Below are 21,996 nucleotides of genomic sequence, written 5' to 3'. Positions count from 1 at the left end.
CTATCCAAGTAAAATGGAGGGGACTTAGAGAAGAGTAACACAAATAATGGAGGGGCTGAAAGGATTGACTCATGAGGAAAGACAAAAGAGCTAACAGGCTAAGTCAGCCTGATGTAGGTAGGGCTTACCCCATAGCTGAGTTTGAGACTAAATATGTTAACAAAGCTGTGGCCACCAAGGACTTCCCACTTATCACTAGGCTGCATCCTGGAGAATAAACAGCCCTGCCCTGATCCTTGTGGGGATGGACTAACCATCTCTCCATCTCTTCCATGTCACTAATGGCCTTGGTTTTCTTTTACCCCTCCCTGGTTATAGCTACACCTTTGGAAAGCCAGTCCCTGGCCTTGTGAACTTCCGTGTGTGCCGGAAATATAACCACCCAGGCACCTCCTGTTATGGCGAGGATGCAAAGGCAGTGTGTGAGGAATACTCTGGACAGGTGGGTCATTGCTACTCTGGTGCGTGGAGTGGTGTGAGGGGGCATGGATAATAAAACTATATATGCTATGGGTACAATCCTGCACTGACCGGGAGCTGGACTGGATAGGTTAATGGGGTTTTTTCGCTGAAAACACTGTGGGATACCAGACTAGATGTACCAGTAATAATGGATCTGGACTCCTTGCCATTTCAGTGGCCTGAGGCACTGGTGCACCCCAGTCCCTCTTATTCTTTGCCTGTGGCACATAATAGTCTAGTCTCCCTAATTTTGGTTGTCAGATGAGCATGCAGGTACTGGGTGGTGTTGGCAGCAATGTTGCTGTATATTTCAGAATGTTCATTGTCAGTTTATTTATGGGCTTTCCAAATCTGGGAAAAAAACCCTGAACAGTGAAAATGTGGTGTTTGCCAATTTCTTTTTTCTCAGTTCAGCGGGCAGGAATGGGTTTTCTGAGTATGGTAAACCTTACAAACAGGAGAATGAGAGACAAAGTCCTGAAGAATTTTGTTGTTCTTTGTCCATCAGGCAGACAGCCACGGCTGCATTTCTGAAGTGGTAAAGACCAAGATATTCCAGCTCAGGCGATCTGGGTACGAGGATAAAATCCACGTGGAAGCCAACATTAAAGAGGAGGAGACCGGTATGAATTTTATGGACTTGCTAGGGCTGTGTGGGGAGCCCAGGGCTGGAATAGCTGGGGGCTGAGGGGCATTGGCAGAGAAATGTGGGGAGTCCAGGGCTGGAATAGCAGTGGGCTGCAAGGCATGATTCAGATGTGTTAGTTCATGCCCCCTCTTTGTTTTCTTCTCTTGCAGGGGTGGAGTTAACTGGGACGGGCTCCTGCAAACTCACATCCATCATTAGCAAAGTCACCTTTGAGAAGGTGGACTCCCATTACAAACCTGGGGTCCCCTTCTTTGGGCAGGTAGGGAACCTCTGAAACCACAAGCAGCTAAATGACATGTGAGCATCAAATGAGTGTGCCACAGAATCTGCAGTCACAGGGCGGTGATATCTCCTCTCCTTCTCTGGGAGCTGTTGGATCAGAGCATTTTTAACACCCCGTGCCTTTGCTTCTTCATCACAAGTTCTGGCGCCAGCATCTCTGCAGCATAGGACCTGGGGTTCTGCAAAGTTGGTTATGCTCAAACTGAGCTAGAGTTTACCTATCTCTGTGAGACCCCAGCCACTCTCCCTGACTGTCCTGAGGGCCCAGAGGAAACGCTTGTGGTAGAATTTTCCCTCTGGCCCTTTGCCTACCCCTTTCTGTTCTGAGGATGCCTCCTGCTGGGTTGAGTCAAGGTGCTGCTTTTCTAACTCTCCAGCTGTTTGGGAGACTCGCAGCTCTGGGATGTGTGACCTCTGAGCCCACTGCGCACTCATCTGACCCACAGGGATGAGAAAGATACCGTGAAACTGGATTCTGAGATTGCATTTCCCGCTTTGGGCACAGGGTATATTGTCCTCACCGCAGACACTTTAGTATCCTTTGGCATATTCACTGCCACCTGCTTCCGAGAGTCCCTCAGCAGATTCCCCAACCACAATGTGTTTCACAGCAAGCGCCTTTCATGGTGATGGAGTAAACGGCCAGTAAGATTGTGGGCACCACCTTCCTTGCCTAGTGTAAATATGGAGCATTGGTGTATCTCCTTTAGGTGAAGCTGGTGGATGGGACCAATGCGCCAATCACCAATGAAACAGTCCAGATTTCTGTGGAAGAGAGCGACTATCAAGTCAACTACACGACGGATGATCAGGGGCGAGCACGGTTTGCCCTGGACACATCTAAGTTCAAGTTTGCCTCCATTGGGCTCAGAGTGAGTGGCTGGGGGAGGGTGGGGAGTTACTGATGGGGCTCCAAAGGGAGTATCTGTTAGGATATCTGTTTATATAGCTTTTCTGCTGAAAACAGATATCCCCTCACCCAGGGAGTGTGTGTATATATATCTATATCTCCTTCATATCCGTGAGGTGGCAATAGCCCTGCCATCAGTTGTGTAGCCAAATGTGATAATTGTATTTATCTTATACTTTTGACCATCTCACTCTGCCTGTCAGTCCCCATCCCCGCAGGACTGATTCCAACATTCAAAACCTTTGAGCTGCCATAAAAAAAAAATCAACCTGCCACACAAATGGTTTCTTTGCCCCAAATGTAGAGTTTCCTGCTGAGATTGCATTAGCTTGAGATGCAACATCAGAATAAACAAGGATTAATATGTGGCCTATCTTATTGCCCAAACATATAACAGGTGGAAAATAGACTAGTTCTCCACTATCTCACCCTCAAAGAGGGCATATTCTATGATGCTTGATTTTTTAATTCTCTTGTCCCAAATTAAAAACATTGAAAATGTCCACAATGTACCAGGGACATTTTTGAAATTTTCAGGGATTATAGGGAAAAATTTCAAGAATTTCAAATCAGATAGGGAAAAATAAAGAAAGGCAAGTATATGGGGCAAGCTCAAGGCATTAAACAACTTCCTCCTGCAAATACAAAGTAGTTCTCTCCTCTCTCGGACCAAAATTCTCTCATCTCCAAAACTGCTGTTCAGTTCAGATTTTAAACTCTGTGGGTACAAGGTAAATCGTTCGTAGTTGTCTGTAAAGTTCTTAGCACGCCTTTGGTGCTATACAAATAATATGTCATAAAAATAATGGACTAGCTTTCCCATTGATATCAATGGGAGCTCTGGCTGAGTAAGGCCTTTTGGATTTGTTCTACTACCAAATAAATAAATAATGTGTCTTGTTTCGTACAAGGCAAGGAACCCATGTCCTCTGTGGGTTTGATCCTATGAAATGCTGAGCACCCTGATTTCTTATTGACTCCCTGATGAACAAAGCACCCCCGCACCTTCCAGAAGCAGGCCATTATTATCTCGCTCCTTTAAACACATGCTGTGAATTTCAATTTCATTTTTTAATGATTTATATAAATATTTTCTCTGTTACCAGGCAACTCATAAAACAGGCACCTACTGTTACGATCGTTCCTGGACCAGTCCTTCATACGAATTGGGCTATTTCAGAGCAAAGCGGTTTTACTCTTCGAGTAACAGCTTTCTCAAAATAGAGCTTGTGTCAGAGACGCTAAGCTGTGGCCATACTCAGGAAGTCCGGGTGCACTATATCCTGAAGCCAGAGGCCGTAGGGGAGCAGAAGGAAATCGTCTTTTACTATTTGGTAAACCTGGACATACTAATCTTTGTCTCCATATAGGTGACACCAACAGATAGGCCCAAGGCCTGCCAGACAATCAGCCTCTGGACAATAATTCTAGGTGGGGCCACAAGTTGTGTGTGGCCTGGGGCAAGAACTTGTACCTATGTTACCCATAACCCTTCACACTCTTTTCCTTGGGCTGATGCTCTTTGCTCAGCCCCAATATTGGATACCAATATTTTATGAGGAGAAGAGGAGGAAGTGGGTTCTATTGCCCCTGATTAAACACAAAGAATTCTGCTAGCAGAGATCAACAGAGCAGCTCTGCTGGCTCCAGTCGCCTGAGACCCAAAATTCCTGAAATTCCTCTCACAGGTTCCCCCCTTCTAAGGCCTCTCCTACTCATAATACCCATAACAGGAAGGTTTCTTCTTTCATGCAGGTGATGGCCAAAGGAGGCATTGTGCGAGCAGGGACTCAGGCTCTGGCTGTGGAGCATGGTGATGGTGAGCTCTCACCACCCCTTCCGTTATCTTTGTTCCGGGAGGCTAGGCCACTGTGACTGAAACATAGGCTGCTTCCATATGCAGTGAGAGGATCATCATGTGCCATCCCCTGAGATGGGGGAAAAAATGGGGGGAGAACGAATTTCTTTCCTCTATAGCCATTCTAGCTCTGCAGCTCCGGCCAAGCTCTAATCCCCCCAGCTCCTCACATCTCCTGACTGATATATTCTTTGTCACTCATGTCAGTCGCAGGAGACTCTCATCTTGAGTAATCCAGGCTGGATTTGCTTTAACCCTTGGGTAGAAATCCCATCCACTCTGCATCCTTCCCTCAGCCACCAGGCTCTTACAAAATCCTCCCTTTTATTTTCCAGGGCATGCAGGGCTTCTGGGTTCCTAAGGGACACAGTTAATGATGAAGGTCTAGAAACTAGATTGAGTCTCACCAAACTCATGTGTCCAGTTTGTGCCAAAGCAGGATTTGAATCCAGATTTTGGCAGTAAGAGCTGATGTTCTCATCAGTAAATCAAGATCCATTCCCTATGTTTCCATGTGGCTGGAATCCCAGCTGTAACAAGTTTGGCATGAAGGGAAGCCTAGAGACTCTAGAGAGGTGTGTGGCCCTGGCCTGGAGCCAACTTCCTGTAACTTAGCCTTTCTCTCTTGTTTTATTTGCCAGTTAATGGGACTTTCTCACTGATGCTCCCCGTGGAGTCTGATATTGCTCCCCTTGCACAGATGCTCATATACACCACTTCACCCAGTCAGGAGCCGATTGCTGATTCAGTCAAATTCCAGGTCGAAAATTGCTTTGCCAATAAGGTGGGTGTCTTGATTGAGAAACCCCAATTCACTCCTTGAAGTCACTGATTAGAGAGCAGCAGCAGTTTGTATTTTTTTATTTAGGTTTACGAACATTAAAACAGTCACTTATCAAATGCTCTTGGTGATTTTACCATATATTAAAAATAGCCCTAAGATTAAATGATTTGTGGTATTTCAGACGAGGTGAGGAAGTGGAATAGATTTCATAGCCAAAGGGTCCTCCCAGACAACACACTACCAAGAGCCCCTCTTTGCAAAACAGACAGGGCTCCAGCTCTAGCACCTCCACTGATCTCCACGGTGGCACTGTGGGTGGCGAGGGAGGTGGGTTTGTCAGGTAACCAGGTCATAATCTAGTTACCTTACTACCATCACCTTAAACGCAGCCCAGTAACTGATAGGGAACCAGTGAAGATCATGAAGGACAGGTAACAGCCATACAGCCTCCATTCAGGGGACAGATCTAATTTTTGTTTTATCTTCTGGATGCTTCCCTCCATCCTACCAGCATCACTTGCATCTCCTCCGTAGTGAGCTCCAGCCAGCCTACCCTTATCCAGGCCACACGCTATATCAAGCAATCAGTAAAGTATTCAGTAGCACTGACTAGATCGGATGAGACAGAGGAGAGCTTGGTGTCCTCAGCCCATTGAAAGACCATAGTCCATGTCCTCCTAATGACCCCATATACTCTTTGAAGAAGAGAGAGGACAAGATGTGCCCTGTGCAACCCCACATGGGAGAGCCCTCAGAGCAGAAGAGCAATTGCCCAAAACTACCCTTGGGGACCCGTCTGAGAGACAGGCATCAAGCCACTGAAGGGCAGCCCCTCCTCTCCTAGGGTTCACAGGAAAATTAATGCCTCTTTGAGATCAGTGGTATCAAAGGTGGTTGATAATATCCGCTTGGACACCTGTACCCAGATCAAAGGTATTTAGGTGCCTAACTTCCATTAATTTCAATAGAAGTTAGGGGTCTAAATACCTTTGAGGATCTGGGCCCTGATCTTTATTCATCATCTGGAGATCATCTACCTAAGCAGTTAGTGCAGTCACTATACCAGATCTAGGTCTGTACCCAGGTTGGCCAGTGTCAAGGGGAGCCAAGGCATCTGGATACTGTGAGAGCTTCTTTCACCACAACCTTCTCAATAATCTTAACCAAAAATGGAAGAATAGGTACTGGCCTCCAGTCAGCCAGATTGTCAGCATCAAGTGACAAGTGAAAGCCACACAGTAGCTTCCTTAAGAGAAGCTGACAGCCTGGGACTGGTTGACAGTTTCCACCAGGCCCCAGCTGTGGCCCCAGTCCTTGCCCTCTGGCCTTCATCAGCCAATGAAGACACGGGTCCATAGCACTGCCTGTGTGCCTCAGTGTATTCCCAATACCTCTAGAATCTCAGTGAGGGTCACTGGCCTAAACTCAGCAAGGGCAGGGCTTAGTGTTTGTCAGGTGATAGAATGAGGAGTGGGCCTTGTTGGAGTGCTCTGGCAATCTCCAGCTGGTGGATGGCTTCTTGGGAGCCATTACCCATCTGCAGCATTCAGGTCCTAGGCTGTTCTTCATTTTACCAGGGCTGCAGTAAAATCAGCTCCCTGATGGCCCACAATCCCTCCTGGTATATCCAGGATGCAGCATAGGCTCTGGGCCCAGAGCACAGGTGTGTCCACTGTACAAGCTGAGCCAGCAACTACTTGGGGTAGTGTCATGGTGTTCATGGTAGCCATAAAATCATGAACTGAGTCATCAATGGGAACGGAGAATTTACCAAGCACTGATTGCTCCACTGCCACCTTAGAGAGTAACTGAATGTCAGTAGATAATAATGTATATCTGTGTGGGGAGCCCAGGACTGGAATAGCAGGGGACTGCAGAGCAGAGTTGAGGGGGATTAGCAGAGCTGGGTGAGGTGGTTCCAGGACTGAGCTGTGCTGCGGGGCAGCATGTGAAGGTATCTGAAGAAGTAGCTCTTCTAACACCTTTCCTGGGGTTGCAGGTCGACTTGCATTTCTCACCAGCCGAGGGCCTCCCCGCCTCCGACACTCACCTCCGGGTCGGAGCCTCCCCGGGCTCCCTGTGCGCTGTCCGTGCTGTGGACAAGAGCGTCCTCCTCATGAAGCCAGAAGCTGAGCTCTCGCCCAGCTCTGTAAGTGCCAGCCTGGTCCGTTGATCAGCAGGTGCAAGAGCTGGTCTTCTCTTAGGGGCCATGTTAGAAGAAAATGATGCAGCCTGGTCCAATCAAGACCAGCTTGGTGCTGAGGAGTGGCATCTACTGGAAAAAAAAATCCCTTCTGTCAGTGCAGATATCTTAATGCTGTCCTGCCCTTATCTTATCTTCTTTCAGTTAGGTGAGAAGCAGAGAACTGGGCACCATTTAGACCCCAGGAACTTTTTCAACTCCTTTGGGATGCTGTTATGTCTGGAAACAGCCCTGGTCAATGGGGCTGCAGATTTTCTCCTGTTCAGGGCCTATTCATCCATTTATTTATTTATTTATTTACTGATATTGGTGTAGCGCTTACAGGCCTAGACCAGGTTGTTCCCCATCGTCTCAGGCACTTTATAATTAACAGTCCCTGGCTAAGAAAGAAGGGCCATTGATATGAGCACGAGCACCTTTAGCAGATACTTTGATATAGTTGATCATAATAGCCAGGGCAACAAACTGCCCTTAGCCAAAGAAGCAGCTTCCCACATCCCTCTTTCCTGCTCCCTGCTCTGTAGTGTATTTACCGCTCTTGGTTTATTTTCTATCACTTCCACCTTCTCTCTATATATCTGTCTGTCTGTCTGCCTCTGCCTGTCTGTCTCCCCCAGCAGTGTTTCTCAGCACTGATGAGGCCAAGTGACACAGTTCTGTTTGCCCAGGTGTATAACCTGCTGCCAGTGAAGGAACTTCAGGGATATCATCATGGCACAGACGTACTGCCGATGGATCCTCAGGAGGAGTGCATTGCCGCAAAGAAGATAATTGTGAATGGAGTCACTTATGCTCCAGTGTCAGAGCCAGATGAAGAGGACACTTATAGCATCTTGAAGGTAAAGTCTCCTCATCCTGTCCTTGTGGCTGTGGGGAGATGAGGACATTTAAACCTGCTGTGAGTGGCATGTGGGGCAGGGCTAGCTGCTCTGGAGTGCTGATCACTGATCTATATCTGGAGCAAGTACAATGGTGGTGCAAACTTCCACCATGCACTGTCCCTCATCAATGTGCTTCAGGTCTGACCTGGAAAGATCAGGTATGAGCACCTCTACGGTGAGGCAAATGCTGTCTTCATGGGCATTTCAATCCTTGACCTCTCTTCTGAGGCTGCTAACAGGGGGCGTATTAGTGCTTATGGTGAAGGTGTTCTTTGTGATGTGGGTACCTGTGCCACTAAGAACTGGCCTAATACGCACCAGCTCATTTCACATAACCCAACGAATGACCAGTATATAGGAACGTCTTGGATTCAGGGCTGATTTGAGACTAGACTGGAACTGGTGAACTAGAAGTAAAATAATCCATGTGCCCTTACCATCCCCCAAGACTAACGAATGCCCTCTGAGCTGGAGCTAGATTGGAACCACACATCTAGAGATCAGACTCTGTATTCCATTCCCTGGTTCACCCAGGCCTCAGACCTGGAGTTGGATTGGAAATTGGAACCAGTGCCCTAGAGATAAAAGGACCCTGTATCCTATTCCCGTATCTTTTTGAGCCATCCAGTCCCTCAGACCTGAGACTGTCACCCTGGGCTCTATGGGTAAGCCTAAGATTCCGTAACAGTTATTTTTAATAAAAGACACGGACAGATCACGGGCAATAAAGAAAAATTCACAGAGCCCATGACCTGTCTGTGACTTTACTAAAAATTACCGGTGGGGAGGCAGGGCTAGGTGGGAGGGGGAATGGAGTCCCAGCGACTGCAGCGGGGGTGCAGCCATGGGGGGCACACAGCCCCGCTCTGGAGCTGGCAGCAGCTGCGGGACAGGGGTGCGCAGCCTCTACTGCAGCTCCCACCAAGCCCTGGCTGCAGCGGGGGCATGGAGCGCATGGCCCTGGAAAGCTGCAAGGGGGGTACATGGCCCCTGTTGCAGCCGCCGGGCAGGGGTGCGTGGCCTCGGTTGCAGCCCCCACCAAGCCCGGGACGCCGCAGGGCTGGGGCTGCAGGGTCCTGGTTCCAGCCAGCCCCAGTTGCAGGGCAGGGTCGCACAGTCCCGCCTCCACCTCCTGAAGTGTAGAAATCATGGAGGTCCGGTGAAGTCATGGAATCCGTGATTGCTGTGACCTCCGTGACTAAATCGTAGCCTTATCTATGCGTGATAGGCTCCATATCCCATCAAGGAAAAGTGTCAAAGTTTCCCCCTTGCTCATTAAACCCCTAGTACTGGTGTATGCTGTGGTGTTATAGCCATGTCGGTTCCAGACCAGGTGAATAAGGTAATATCTTTTATTGGGCCAACTGGTGTAAGCTCAGAAGCTCGTCTCTCTCTCACCATCAGAAGCTGGTCCAATAAAAGATATCACCTCACCCACCTTGTCTCCCTAATACTGGTGTCAGTTCTGGAATTTCAACCTCAACAAAAATAAATAACAAAATGTATGTTGGGTTTTTCCCTACAGGAAATGGGTTTAAAGGTCTTCACAAACTCCAAGGTGAGAAAGCCACATTACTGCCTCCATTTCCCTCAAGTTGCTTGGGATTACAGAAGTGCTGAAGGACTTAGCAGTGAAATCAGGACACCAGCACAAGGACTCAGGAGAACTGGTAAAGGCCAAAGGCCACGCAAGCATTCTGTTCTGAGCAGAGAGAGCATCTGTGTTTTGGGGTGAACGCTATTGCTGATCGCTGGCCGCATGCTAGCTCTAGTGTTGGGACTGGGGTTGTGGATTGAGCATTTGGAAGTTTTTCCCACATCATGAGATGACCATTCCCTCCTGAAGTTTGAGGTTGGGGCACACTTCTCCTGACAGAGTGAGGGGCCTGCTTTGATACCCTCGCCTGGGAGATTAATGGAACCAAATTGTTTCTGGGGGCTCTGAGGGAGAATATTATGCTGCTGGCAGACAAATCTGTGAGTAGCTCGCAGACAATGATCTTCCGTCCTCAGGCATCAGTAGAGAGTTCCCCAAGCACAGCCTTCTACAGAGTCACCATTGTCACGCTGTCTGGAGTGGCTCACAACCATCACTGTCTACCTTAAGGCAGATTGTCAGAAAGCAGAGCAACATGCCAAACTGTTGGTGTGTTCTATAATTAAATTTCATCAAGCCAGTGACAAATGTGAACTCGTGGATCACTGTACCAGTCTTACCATGGAGTCACAGATGGTCCCCTTAGAGTCTCCAGTTTATCTTGCCACCCAGACAAACTGTGATTAAAAAGTCACTTATACCAAAAATCACCTCACATTTTAGGTGGCTTTCAGTCCCAAAAGACCAGTCACTTATCCCTAGATCTTACGTCAAAGATAATGCTGGTAGCCAATTCTATAGTATGCTAACTGAAGGTTTATTAGCTAACAAAAGGAAATGAGAGTTATTGAGAGGTTGAAGCAGATAAAATATATGCATAGGTGAGTCAGTCTGTAATTCCAAATGGTGGCAGTGATGTAATAAACTGCCAGTTTCCCAAGTCTTTTCAGGATCCCCAGATTGTCTTTGGGGATCTCCGCTTCGCATCTGGTACACTTCCCTGTAAGAGTCCAAACAGTCCAGAGATGCAGGATCTTTCCCTGAATCCATACTTACAGCTTCTTCTCACCAAGAACAAGCTGGGAGGGTCACTACCCACGTGGGGTTTTTCTTTGATGACAGAGTGAGGAATGCATTTAGAGTGTTTGCCTCTGATCATCACACACAATGCCCACTTGCTTTGAAACCTGCACTTTTCTGTTAAAGTTCTTCATTTGCATTGCACAAGGCTTCTTTTTTGTTTGATGGGTTATTTAGTTACAGGGTACACATAATGTAAATGTTTGCTATTGCATTATAACGGATGCAGATAAGTGAAAACAAAGCAAGTAACATCCCACTCATTTTCATGAAGTTGAAACACCACATACACTCTGATACATTTAAAAATCGCTTTGTTCTATACGAACACACAAGTGAATTGGCCGGGGGCTCTGGCATGAGCTGGCACCTGGTCTGTCAGGATCACAACCAGGGTTTACGGACGATTAGGGACAATTGAAGTGGAAGGGGAAAATCTTGATGATGGAATTAGTCAGCTTCAGCCTGGGGCTTCTGCCACTGTCTCTTTATGGCACCAATAGCCCTCAGGTTGTAAGACCCTGATAGTGAACCCAGGTCTTTAGGTGGTATCCTTAGCTGCTATCCCTGACCAACAGCTCTAGTGCTAAAGGCCTATAGACCCACAGCAGCCATGCCCTGGTCCTCTGATTGGATGGACAGACAGCACTCCCAGTGAGTACCTGGGCTATTAAAAGCCCCAACAGGTAGAGGAAGCTGTCTGAGCAACAGATCATTGTCTGCTGATTGCTGCCTAGACAGCCTTGCCTGACCCTGCCTGCTGCCTTGCCTGGTCTGGCCTCCCTGATGCACTGACCTGACCCCTTGGATTGGACCTTCCAGCTACTGACCCTTGAGAGAACTCTGACCACTGCCCCAGGCTGCCTCTGATACTGATCAACCTCCCAGCTGCCCCATCATCTGCCCACATTTGACCACTGCTCTGGACTGCCTCCACCACCAGACATTAGAGAGGTTGAAGCTGACCAATTCCAATATAAAGTTTTTCTTAACTCTTATGCCATAGCTGTACAGGGGGCAAAAAAGAGATTGTTTGCCACTACCATAGAGTCAGTGGTTTTTTTTGGAGTGGTGGGTAGTCTGGAAACATCTGGGCTCTTGTTGCTTGGTGACTGATTTGAACATTTCTCACCAGCAGGAGAGATTGTTAATTGGTGTATATCTGATTTTCAGAAGTGCATTTTCAATTTATGGCAAAGAGCCTAGAGCACTGGATTGGTGGGGTTTTGTGTGTATTATAAATCCAAATAAATAAATAGCGGTGAGGTACCAATAGATCTGGCTAGTTAAACATATTGTAGGCAGAAACTCTGATGCCTCTGCTATTCCAATTCTGGGCTCCCCACACCGCTCTGCCAATGCCTCTCAGTCCTGCCTTGCAGCCCCCCTGCCATTCCGGTCCCCGGCTCCCCACGCAGCTCTGCCAATGCCCCTCAGTCCTGCCCTGCAGCCCCTTGCTAGTCCAGTCCTGTTCAAATGGTAATAGTGGCTTCTATGATAAGCAATATCTATATGACCTTTAGGGCTAGCCCAGGCCAAGCATTGGGGATCTTTTGCTTATGTGATCCTTGCCCCTCAGAATCCAAGCAGCATAAAAAATACAGTTCCTCCTTTTTATCCCTTTGCCCCTTCTGCTTTGAGTTGCAAATTCAGCCATTGGAAGGAATTCAGTGGGCTGTCTCCTCTTCTTGGTGGAGGGGGAGCAATCAGCTGATGTTCCACAATGGTTTGTCTGGTGTTGATGGGCCTTCTTTTGTGGCAGACTGGTATTACACACTCGTTAATGCTTCTTTTCTGTCTGGTGATTCACAGTTACAGAGCAAACATGAAATATTACCTTAGAACAGTGGTTCTTAACCTTTACTGCAGCCTGCACCCCTTTGGTTCTCAAAATATGTTCTCGCACCCCTTATCAAAAATCGTTGAAGTAGGTCAGTTCTTTAAACCTAGATATATCATAACTATAGAATGAAAGAGAGAGAATTATATACATATAAACATAGGTTTGATGAAACAAAGTAGTTATACTTACATGCCTGTGCTTAATTTTTGTTTTCTATGATTTACCTTCTAAAAAAATCTGGCATGTCTTGCACCCCCAGAAAGGGCATCTCGCATCCCCACAGTGGTGCGTGCACCCCAGGTTAAGAACCACTGCCTCAGAACATGGGATACAGATACTATAAGTGAGAGTAATGCCTGCAGCCACTCACAAGGATTGCATAAAGTCTAAACACTGAACACATTGTTATAACTCTAATGCCTAGTTTAACAATACCAATACACAGGTGAGCAAAAAATGGCTGTTATTTTCCACACACACAAAAATAAGGGACAATGGGGAAATCATTTTTTAAAACATATTTTTTGGGTTTTTTTAAATTTTCATTCAAAATAAAAAGTCTCCCCCCGCCCCGCCCCAGTTTTTCAACAACCCCGCCCCCCAGAAACTGTTGATGGAAACAGAAATTTTTGTATGAGAATTTCCATTGAGTCAAAAAGCTGGGTTTTTTCCAAAATAAAATCTTTGAGAAAATTGTCGTGACCAGTTCTAAGGCCGATCCTTTGAAAGGCTGGGGGCTTTGCAGGGATGATGGAGCAGAAAATGACATGCTGGAGTCCTGATGACCCCTCAAACATGCTTCAGACATGGAACTTTCCATTCCCACCCTTCCCACCACAACAGATTTGGGTGTCTGACTGCATCAGTGTAGCTGGAGGGGAAAGTGTCCAGGGTGTGTCTAAATTGCAGTGGGAGGTGTAATTTCCAGCATGGGAGCCAGGTTTGTATAATTTTTGGTGGCGCCCAGAACGGGTCCAAGCAGAGCTGTCCCTTCCATGAGATGGACCAGGGGCAACCGCCCCAGGCCACATGCTTTGGGGGGCTCCACACTTCAGGAGGATGCAGGGTCCAGGGCAACCTGGGAGGTTAGCGGGGGGCCTGGTGCCAGCAGCAGCAAGCAACTCGGCCCCAGCCCACCCCGCCGGCTCCCAGCATCACTCAGTGAAGGGGGCGGAAGCCAGAAAGAGGCAAGGGTGGGGGCTTGGGGGAGGGGTGGAATGGGGGTGGGGCGGGGAAGGGGTGGGAAGAGGTGGGGCAGGGGCTGGGGGAAGGGGTGGAGTGGGGGTGAAACAGGGTGGGCTGGGGCAAGGTTGTTTGCTGGTGCTGTCGCCAGGCCCCCCGCTAACCCTCCAGGCTGCCCTGGACCCCACATCCCCCTGAAGCATGAGGCCCCTCCAAAGCACAGGGCCTGGGCGGTTTCCCCAGTCTATCCTATGGATGGGACGGCTCTGAGACTATAAGCCCAAACCTTGGTGGAGCTGGGCCCAAGATCCTGAATATTGGTGGAGTTCGAGAACCACGGGCCCATATAACTCGCCGCCTGTGATTTCCAGGCCTGACAGACATACACGTGCTAGCTTTGATCAAGAGCTAGTGCGCTAAAAAGAGAAGCGTAGCTGTTGCAGCACAGATGGCTGGTTGGGCTAATCACCCCCAGCGCGATCCCGCTTGGGACCCAACGTATGTACTTGGGAGGCTAGCCTGTCATGCCCTCACTCCTACACTTCTACTTTTAGCACACTAGCTTGATCACAGGTAGTGTAGCGTATGTACATCTACCCAAGCTGGAAATTACACGTCCAGCTGCAGCGTTGACCTACCCTCAGCGATGGAAGCATCAGGCTGGTTTTGATGCATTATATCTGTGCTAATCAGTTGTACTCACACCACCCAGGACATTCAAAGCTAGTTTTCTCAGGTTACCCTGCCATGGCTGAGACCCTTCCAACAGAGGCGGAGACAATTCGAAAGTATTTCCTGGAGACATGGATTTGGGATTTAGTGTCTGTGAAGTGAGTAGCTGGCTGTTGCTGTTCTAACATTCCATTATTTTTTGTGATGATAATATGAATTCCTGATGGTTACTGAGCCTCTTTCATCATCCCAACGTGCTTTTCAAACTCTGTGTATGCAGGATTCACTCAGCCACCTGCAGGCTGTTCCCCATTGGCAGGTGTTTACAGTGCAGAACAACACTGCACAAGCTTCTAGAAAGGAAAGTGAAGAAGAGCCCCATTTCCAATTGAAATTGCAGGGGGAATCTAAGCATTTGGATTGTAATGACCCAGGGATTACTGGGGTGAGCCCCCCTCTTCTTGTTAAAAGGGTTGTGGAGTCTTTAATGATCACAAGTTGTCAAAATATCAGCTGTGTTATCTGAATGACAGAACCTCCCATGGCACATGACCTCCCAGCACAATGGGCTCAGTGCTAACTCAGAGGGGAGAGCGCTCCCTACTGAGTCCCCACATCATTCCCTGCAGCACAGCGTCATACTGGAGCATTGTGCTCAGTGTGGACTCAGAGGGGAGAGCGTTACCTACTGAGTTCTCCACACCACTCCCCGCGTCACAGCACTCTGTAGCACCACACTGGAGCATTGGGGTCAGTGCTGATTCATAGGGGAGAGGACTCCCTACTGAGTTCCCCACATCACTCCCTGGAACACTTGGGTTTTCCTTCAGTGTCTGACCAGGCTGTGATCATGATCCTATCTCTCTTTTTGTCACCAGCTCCAATGGAAGTGCTGAATTGCCCTTGACAATCCCCGATACCATCACAGAATGGAAAGCCAACATGTTCTGCACCTCGAGTGACACTGGTTTTGGCCTGTCCCCAACCGTGTCCCTCAGAGCCTTCCAGCCCTTCTTTGTGGAGCTCACCCTGCCCTACTCCGTGGTGCGTGGCGAGGCCTTCACGCTAAAGGCCACTGTCTTCAACTACCTGACCCGCTGCATCAGGGTAAGGGACACTCACACCATCACCATGCAACCAAACCCACAGGCCACACCTCTCTGCATCACAAACTCCTGTGTCTGTAGCTCTCTTTAGCCCTCGGGCTCTCTGCAGTCCCTGTCCTCCCCAAACACCTGTACACCCAAGCCTCAATGCTCCTGTAACTCCCATGCCACCCCAAACCCCTGTAACTCCAAATCTCTACACCCCTGTAACCATCTACATTTCTAAACCCATGTGTTCCCTCAACCCCCTCTGTCCCATATAGTACCACAAACCCTGTTCTGCCCAGTTCTCTGCACATCCCATCTGCTGTACTGTCTGCATCTCTAGTTACTCCCAATTTCCCTAGCCCCCTCCCTGATGACACGTCTCTGGACAATTGACAGGTCAACATCTCACTGGCTCCATCTGCTGACTTCCGAGCTACCCCCGTGGAGAAGGAAGAGGACTCTTATTGTCTCTGTGCGAATGGAAGAAAAACCGTGTCCTGGGCTGTGACCCCAAAATCTCTGGGTAAGAAGCATTATAGCTCTGATATCTTTGGGGCTGGATGGAGTGGCACAGAAACCTCAGGGGGCAGGGACCTGGTAGCTCAAAAATCTCTTGGTAGGGGATTCAACTTCCCCAAGACACTTCTTTGGGGTGTTTTACTTCAGTCCTTGGTTGGGGAGTGATAAAGCTCCTCCTCAGACAAGACAGAGAACCCTAAATGGTTTTCAGCTGTTGGACCCCTCCATTCAAAAGACACTTGTCTGTTCAGTGAGGACCTCCACCCACATACTCCTCTCTAACACACCAGTAAAAGATGAGAGCTGGCTGGGTCTCTTCTTTCAGCAAGAAAAGCAGGTTATAGTCCTTGGTTCTCACATGGGCCAGGACAGTCATCCAGAATGAGGGTGATTTGTGCTGAGACTGGAAGCCTGAAATACAGTTATCACCCATCTGCTTCACCCCTGCCCATATCACATAGTGGAGAAACCACTTAGTTGAGACACCCCATAGAAAACTTAAAGTTCTGGTTAAATGGCCATCCTTACTAAGAGAAGAGCCCATCTGAAAGGACTTAAATTGTTGTAAAATCCTGTGCTGATTTAGAGAAGGGCATGAAGCCAATCCACTGATCCAAAAGAGCTTTGAACTCTGAGGTATCTGAAATCCAGTTCAGATCTGGATTCAGCTTTGTGGTTTGAGCTCATCTCTCCACTGAATACAAATACAAGTGTGACAATGAGATTCGTTACCTTTCTCCTTTATTTGATCTTTGTTTCTTCTTTCATTCTTCATTTGGCAGCTTTGTTAGTAATGAATCAAAGCTTAGCATTTCTCAAAGCCTCCCTGAGGTGTCTAGCTCCCCGTTGAGCTCTTATTATAGCCCTAGTATCTGGCTGCTCAAAATCAGCAGACAGCCATTCCACCTCCACCCTCCATCCCAGTGGAAATATCTCCCTCTTTGCTTCACAGATATGAAGTGCACAGCAATCACCTACAACTATGGGGATATTTTTTTCACTGAGGTCTAATCTCTTGAGTAGACAGCGCCAGCAGCCTTTCAGGTGGCCAAAGGCACATTCAACTATCATTCTGCACCTGCTGAGCCTGTGATTGAAGCACTCCTTGCTGCTGTTGGGGTAGCCAGTGTATGGCTTTGTGAGCCAGGGGAGTAAAGTGTAGGCTGGATTTCCCAGGATCACTATTGGCATTTCAAAATCCCCATTGGTAATCCTCTGTTCTGGAAAGAAAGTCCTTGCTTGCAGCTTTCTGCATGTGTCCTGCACCTTCCCTGACCATCCCATGTTGATGTTAGTAAAACGTTCCTAGTGATCCACGACAACTTGTATTACCATAGAAAAGTAGCCCTTTCTTTTGGTGTACTCTGGCAAGGTGGTCTGGTGCCAAAATAGGGATATGTGTACCATCTGTTGTCTCACTGCAGATCAGGAACCCTATTGCTGCAAAACCATCCACTGTGTCCGGCACACCGCTGAGAGTCATAGTCTTGTGTAGCAGGAAACAATTAATGGCCCTGCACACTTGCATGACAGCAACTTCCCATGGTGGATTTCCCAACTCCAAATTGATTCCCAACTGATAGGTAGCAATCTAGTGTTGCAAGCTTCCACACAGTGATCACCACTCTGTGCAGCTCTCATTTTGGTGTCAATGTGCTGGAGAGCTGGGGCGAGCTCTGCACACAGTTCCAGGAAAGTGGCCTTGCACATCCACAAGTTCTGCAGCCATTGCTCGTCATGCCATACCTACAAAATGTTGTGTTCCCACCAGTCAGTGCTTGTTTCTCAGGCCCAGAAACAGTGCTCCACCATCTGCAGCTGCTCCATGACTGCCAACAACAACCTTGAATTGTTTCTTTCCATGGTTCACAACAAGCTAGCCTGCAAGGAATCGTCATATTCCCCAATGCTCCTCTTGAGGCTCCGGAAATGCTGCAGGATCAGGCGTGTTGTGTTCACAATGCTCATCACAATAGTGCAGAGCTCTGCAGGATCCATGCTTCTCACAGAGATGGCGGATGCGCAGGTTTGCGGTGTTTTTGAAAAGAGGCGCAAAACATTATGGGATGCAGATATTATTATGGGATGGAGAAAATTGCATCATGGGATGTTGAAACCATGTTTCTAATCACTCCTGCACGACTTTTTTGCCCCCATGATGCATTGCAAACCCTTCCCAAAATACCCTGTGCTAGATGGTTGTGAGTTGCACAGTGGAATACTTACCCAGGGTGCACTGCTTGCTGCCCTCAATTCAGGCACTGTTAGTGAGGATGTGCACTGCCGATACAAGGAGCATAGTGTGGACATTCAAAACGGATTTAATTACTGCCGTGGCTGCATGTTGACCTAATTTAGGTCTACTTAATTTTGTAGTGTAGACATGCCCTTAATAAACTCCTGACTACTCTCCACTTAACTCCTTGGTACTAGCCAATTGCATCCCCAAGGAGCAGAATTTTTTTAAATACTATCCTGATTCAGCAGCTGTCATTGCCATTCACTGTTATTAGGCTAAGACCATTTCCTGGGAAACATCTCAGGTGAGCACATCTGGAATAAGTGTGCTGACCCTGTTAAGTAATTTGTGGATCTGATGGAGAATTTCATTATTGCTTCCCCTCATGGCCCTGATGGGCTAAATGGGAGCATTAACTGTTTGCTTGACTCAGCCAAGGCTCTATGGATAGAATCATAGATTCATAGATTCTAAGGCCTGAAGGGGCTATAATGACCCTTTAGTCCTGTGTAACAGAGGCCATTGTCCTCAGCCAGAAATCAGATCCATTACTCCCTGCACTCCTATCCATCTTGCCCAATTCCTGCCAGGACTGGGAAGGCTGCTGCAGAGTGATCCTCATGTCTTTTCTGCACTGTTTTTTTGTTTTTTTCATGATTGTAGCTTCATTGATGTAGCAGCACCAGAACAAACTCTTAGTGTAGACATACTATCTGGTGTAACCTGTGACTTGCACTAGTGCCACATGCCCTGGTTTGAAATGAGAGTGTCAGAGTAGCCACCAGCAAGAGTTGGTGGCTGTACTCTGAGGCCACCAAAAATTTTGTTGTGAGAATCCTTGTCAGACCATGCCTGCACTGGTGTTTTTCACACAGATGTAGCTGCACCAGAGCAAACCCTTAGAACAGTCCTTCTTCACTGGGGTGAGTCACTTTTCACACCAGGGAAGCAGGGCTGTTCTCAGGGTTTGCTTTGGTGCAGCTATATCTGTGTGAAAAACCCAGTGGAGGCATGGTCTAAGATACTACTACCATGTCTACACTACAAACTTATGTTGACTCAAGTTACATCGGCATACAGCTGCCTCAGTTAGCACATTACTTGTATGCATGCATACCTGGCTCCTTGTGTCAGAGATGCGTGTACTTCCCCAGGTGTGCTTGTATCGATGCAGAGTGTGGTGCCCCATGGATAGGTATTCCACTGCCACTTGTCAAAATGAGAGTTACATTAACAATGGAGAAGCAAGTGATGATCGCAATGTAGAAACGAGCTATGCCAAATTGCTATCAGTCAGTTGAGAATCACTTTGGAGTCAAGAAATTCACTGCAGGGGCTGTTGTCATGCAAGTATGAAAGGCCATTGATCGCCCCCTGCTATGCAGGACTGTGATTCTCAGCAATGTGCAGGAGCTTGATGGATGGATTTGCAGCAATGGGGTTCCCAAACTGCGGTGGGGTGACAGATGGCACACACATCCCACTTTTGGCACCAGACCACCTTGCCTCAGAGTACATCAACAAAAGAGGCTACTTTTCTGTGGTTATTCAGGTGTTGGTGGATCACTGACATCAGTCAGGGAAGGTGCATGACGTTCACATCTTTAAGAACACAGAACTGTTCAGAAAGCTGCAAGCAGGGACTTTCTTTCCTGACTGGCGGATTACAAGTGGCAATGCTGAAATGCCAGTTGTGATCCTGGGCGACACAACCTAACCCTTGCTCCCTTGTCTCATGAAGCCATACACCGGCCACCTCGACAGCACCAAGGAATATTTCAGCGAGAGGCTCAGCAGGTGCAGAATGACAGTTGAATGTCCTTTTGGTCATTGGAAGGGGCACTGGCATTGTTCACTCACAGATGGGACCTCAGTGAGGAAAATAGCCCAATGCTGTGTCTTGCATAATATCTGCTCATAGATATCCATGTTCCTGTGCTTGGTCCATAGCTGTGCCTGTGCAGCCTCTTCTCCCCCCAGGCCCAGGAGAGCCGATCTCTCCTGTCTGTTCCAGGCAGGAACATGTCTGAAGTGCAAACATGGTCAGCTGGGCAGTTGCACTCGACAAGGGAGAGTTGCTAGGTGTGCCCACTAAGCCGGGCACCCAGGAAAAGGAATTTCAAAAATTTGCAGGGCTTCAAAGAGTGTGTGTGTGTTGTGGGGGGGGGGAGGCTTCTGGTTTCTGTGACCCCTGGCCAGCAGAGTTCACAATGGTGACCAGAGCAGCCAGCGTGGGGCATTGTGGGACAGCTGCTGGAGGACAGTAACTGTCAACATAAGTAATGGAGTGTTTGCACTATCACTGCGTTGACCTAAGCACATCGAACTTGGCTCTATGTCTCTCGGGGTGGCGATGTTATTAGGTCGGTGTAACCGGGCACTTACGTCGGTAGGAACCAAACTGAAATGTAGACACATGCACAACTAGGTTGACATAAGCTGCCTTACCTCAACCTAAGTTTGTAGTGGAGACCAGGCCTACATGAGATATGACATGAGCTCTCCCTCTACAGAGAGGCTTCCATGTAATCAATGGTGCTGAAGAGTGGAGCACCATGGAAATGACATTGACACCCCTGTAGCTGCAGTGCCTGGCAGAACCCTTATCCCCCTTTGTTCCAGGGACTGTGAATTTCTCGGTGAGTGCAGAGGCCCTGGAGACGGAGCTGTCCTGTGGGAACGAGGTAGCAGTGCTCCCTGAGACAGGACGGAGGGACACGGTGATCAAACAGCTGTTAGTGGAGGTAGGTGGGCTGCTTACTCCCTGCGGTATAGAGAAGTGGTAAGTTTTCACACAGTGTGATGTAGGCAAAAAGCCGTGCTATGATGCTCTGTGTAGATTAGGAAAACGGTAATAACTTACAGAGTTGTGACACTATAACTGTCCATGCCTCCTCTGTTATAGGACTTCAGGGCCCATCAAGAACTCTTAAAGAGGGTGGCAGCAAGCCTCCACCTCCAGGCAGAGGAGATGGAGGAGCCCTCAGACTCACTGGTTAACATGCTGTCCCTGTCGGCATCGGGTAGCTGTGACAACTTGCTATATAGCCTAACAGAAGCACATGGGTGGGAGATTCAAAGCACCTAGGGGAATTAGGTGTGCTTTGGAAAATCCCACCCACTATAAGATACAATACTGTATATTCTCTTACAGAAAAAACATTGCATAGTGTGCCAAATAAGCATAACATGGTAACATTGCATAACCTCTCTCTTTCTAGGGCAGCAATGGTTGCTGACATTACACAGTGAAATGAAATAGCACAGGGTAATGCTGCATACCCTCACCTTTGCAGGAAAGCAATAGCTCATTATACAGCACCTATAATCAGTAAGAAATGATACATAAAGCTGCATAGCCTCTCCGTGTGTCATGAAAAAGCAACGATAACTAATGACATTTCATGATACCAACTGTAACATCAGTTATAATAATGTGTAATATCGTCCCTTCCTATTATCCATGTACCCTATTGCTGTCCTTAAATGGAGAGAGAAAATCTGCAGCATTACAGTGTGTAGAATTGCTGATATTCCACTATGTAGTAAGTTGTCTTTAACTTATTGCATCACCTGATGTTAGCAATGACACATAGTGCATGTCCTCTCTGTTATAGGGGCATTAAGGTACCATCTTGCACAGTGTGCTACAGGTAACGAGTAACCCATGCGATAGAGCTGCACTATTCTTCCCCTGGGTGTGAAGAGACAATAACTTATTTGTAGCTGGTTTTTATTTTA

General features: G+C 47.8%; 1 protein-coding gene across 1 annotated transcript in view; it reads left to right on the top strand.

The window, feature by feature from the left end:
• The window catches only part of LOC140898950 (alpha-2-macroglobulin-like), a 45,664-nt gene that overhangs the window by 10,772 nt on the left and 12,896 nt on the right, over window positions 1-21,996 (top strand). Inside the window, 14 exon segments of the mRNA XM_073313584.1 lie at window positions 319-442; window positions 971-1,085; window positions 1,261-1,370; window positions 2,104-2,265; window positions 3,410-3,637; window positions 4,059-4,122; window positions 4,803-4,945; window positions 6,945-7,094; window positions 7,817-7,987; window positions 9,555-9,699; window positions 14,468-14,561; window positions 15,282-15,510; window positions 15,894-16,020; window positions 20,878-20,999. Of these exon segments, the coding sequence (XP_073169685.1) occupies window positions 319-442; window positions 971-1,085; window positions 1,261-1,370; window positions 2,104-2,265; window positions 3,410-3,637; window positions 4,059-4,122; window positions 4,803-4,945; window positions 6,945-7,094; window positions 7,817-7,987; window positions 9,555-9,699; window positions 14,468-14,561; window positions 15,282-15,510; window positions 15,894-16,020; window positions 20,878-20,999 (1,984 nt within the window).

This window comes from Lepidochelys kempii, chromosome 1 (assembly GCF_965140265.1).
Source record: "Lepidochelys kempii isolate rLepKem1 chromosome 1, rLepKem1.hap2, whole genome shotgun sequence".
Classification (NCBI taxonomy): Eukaryota; Metazoa; Chordata; order Testudines; family Cheloniidae; genus Lepidochelys; species Lepidochelys kempii.
Note: the sequence above shows the minus strand (reverse complement) of the source record. Positions and strands in the feature narration are given on the sequence as shown.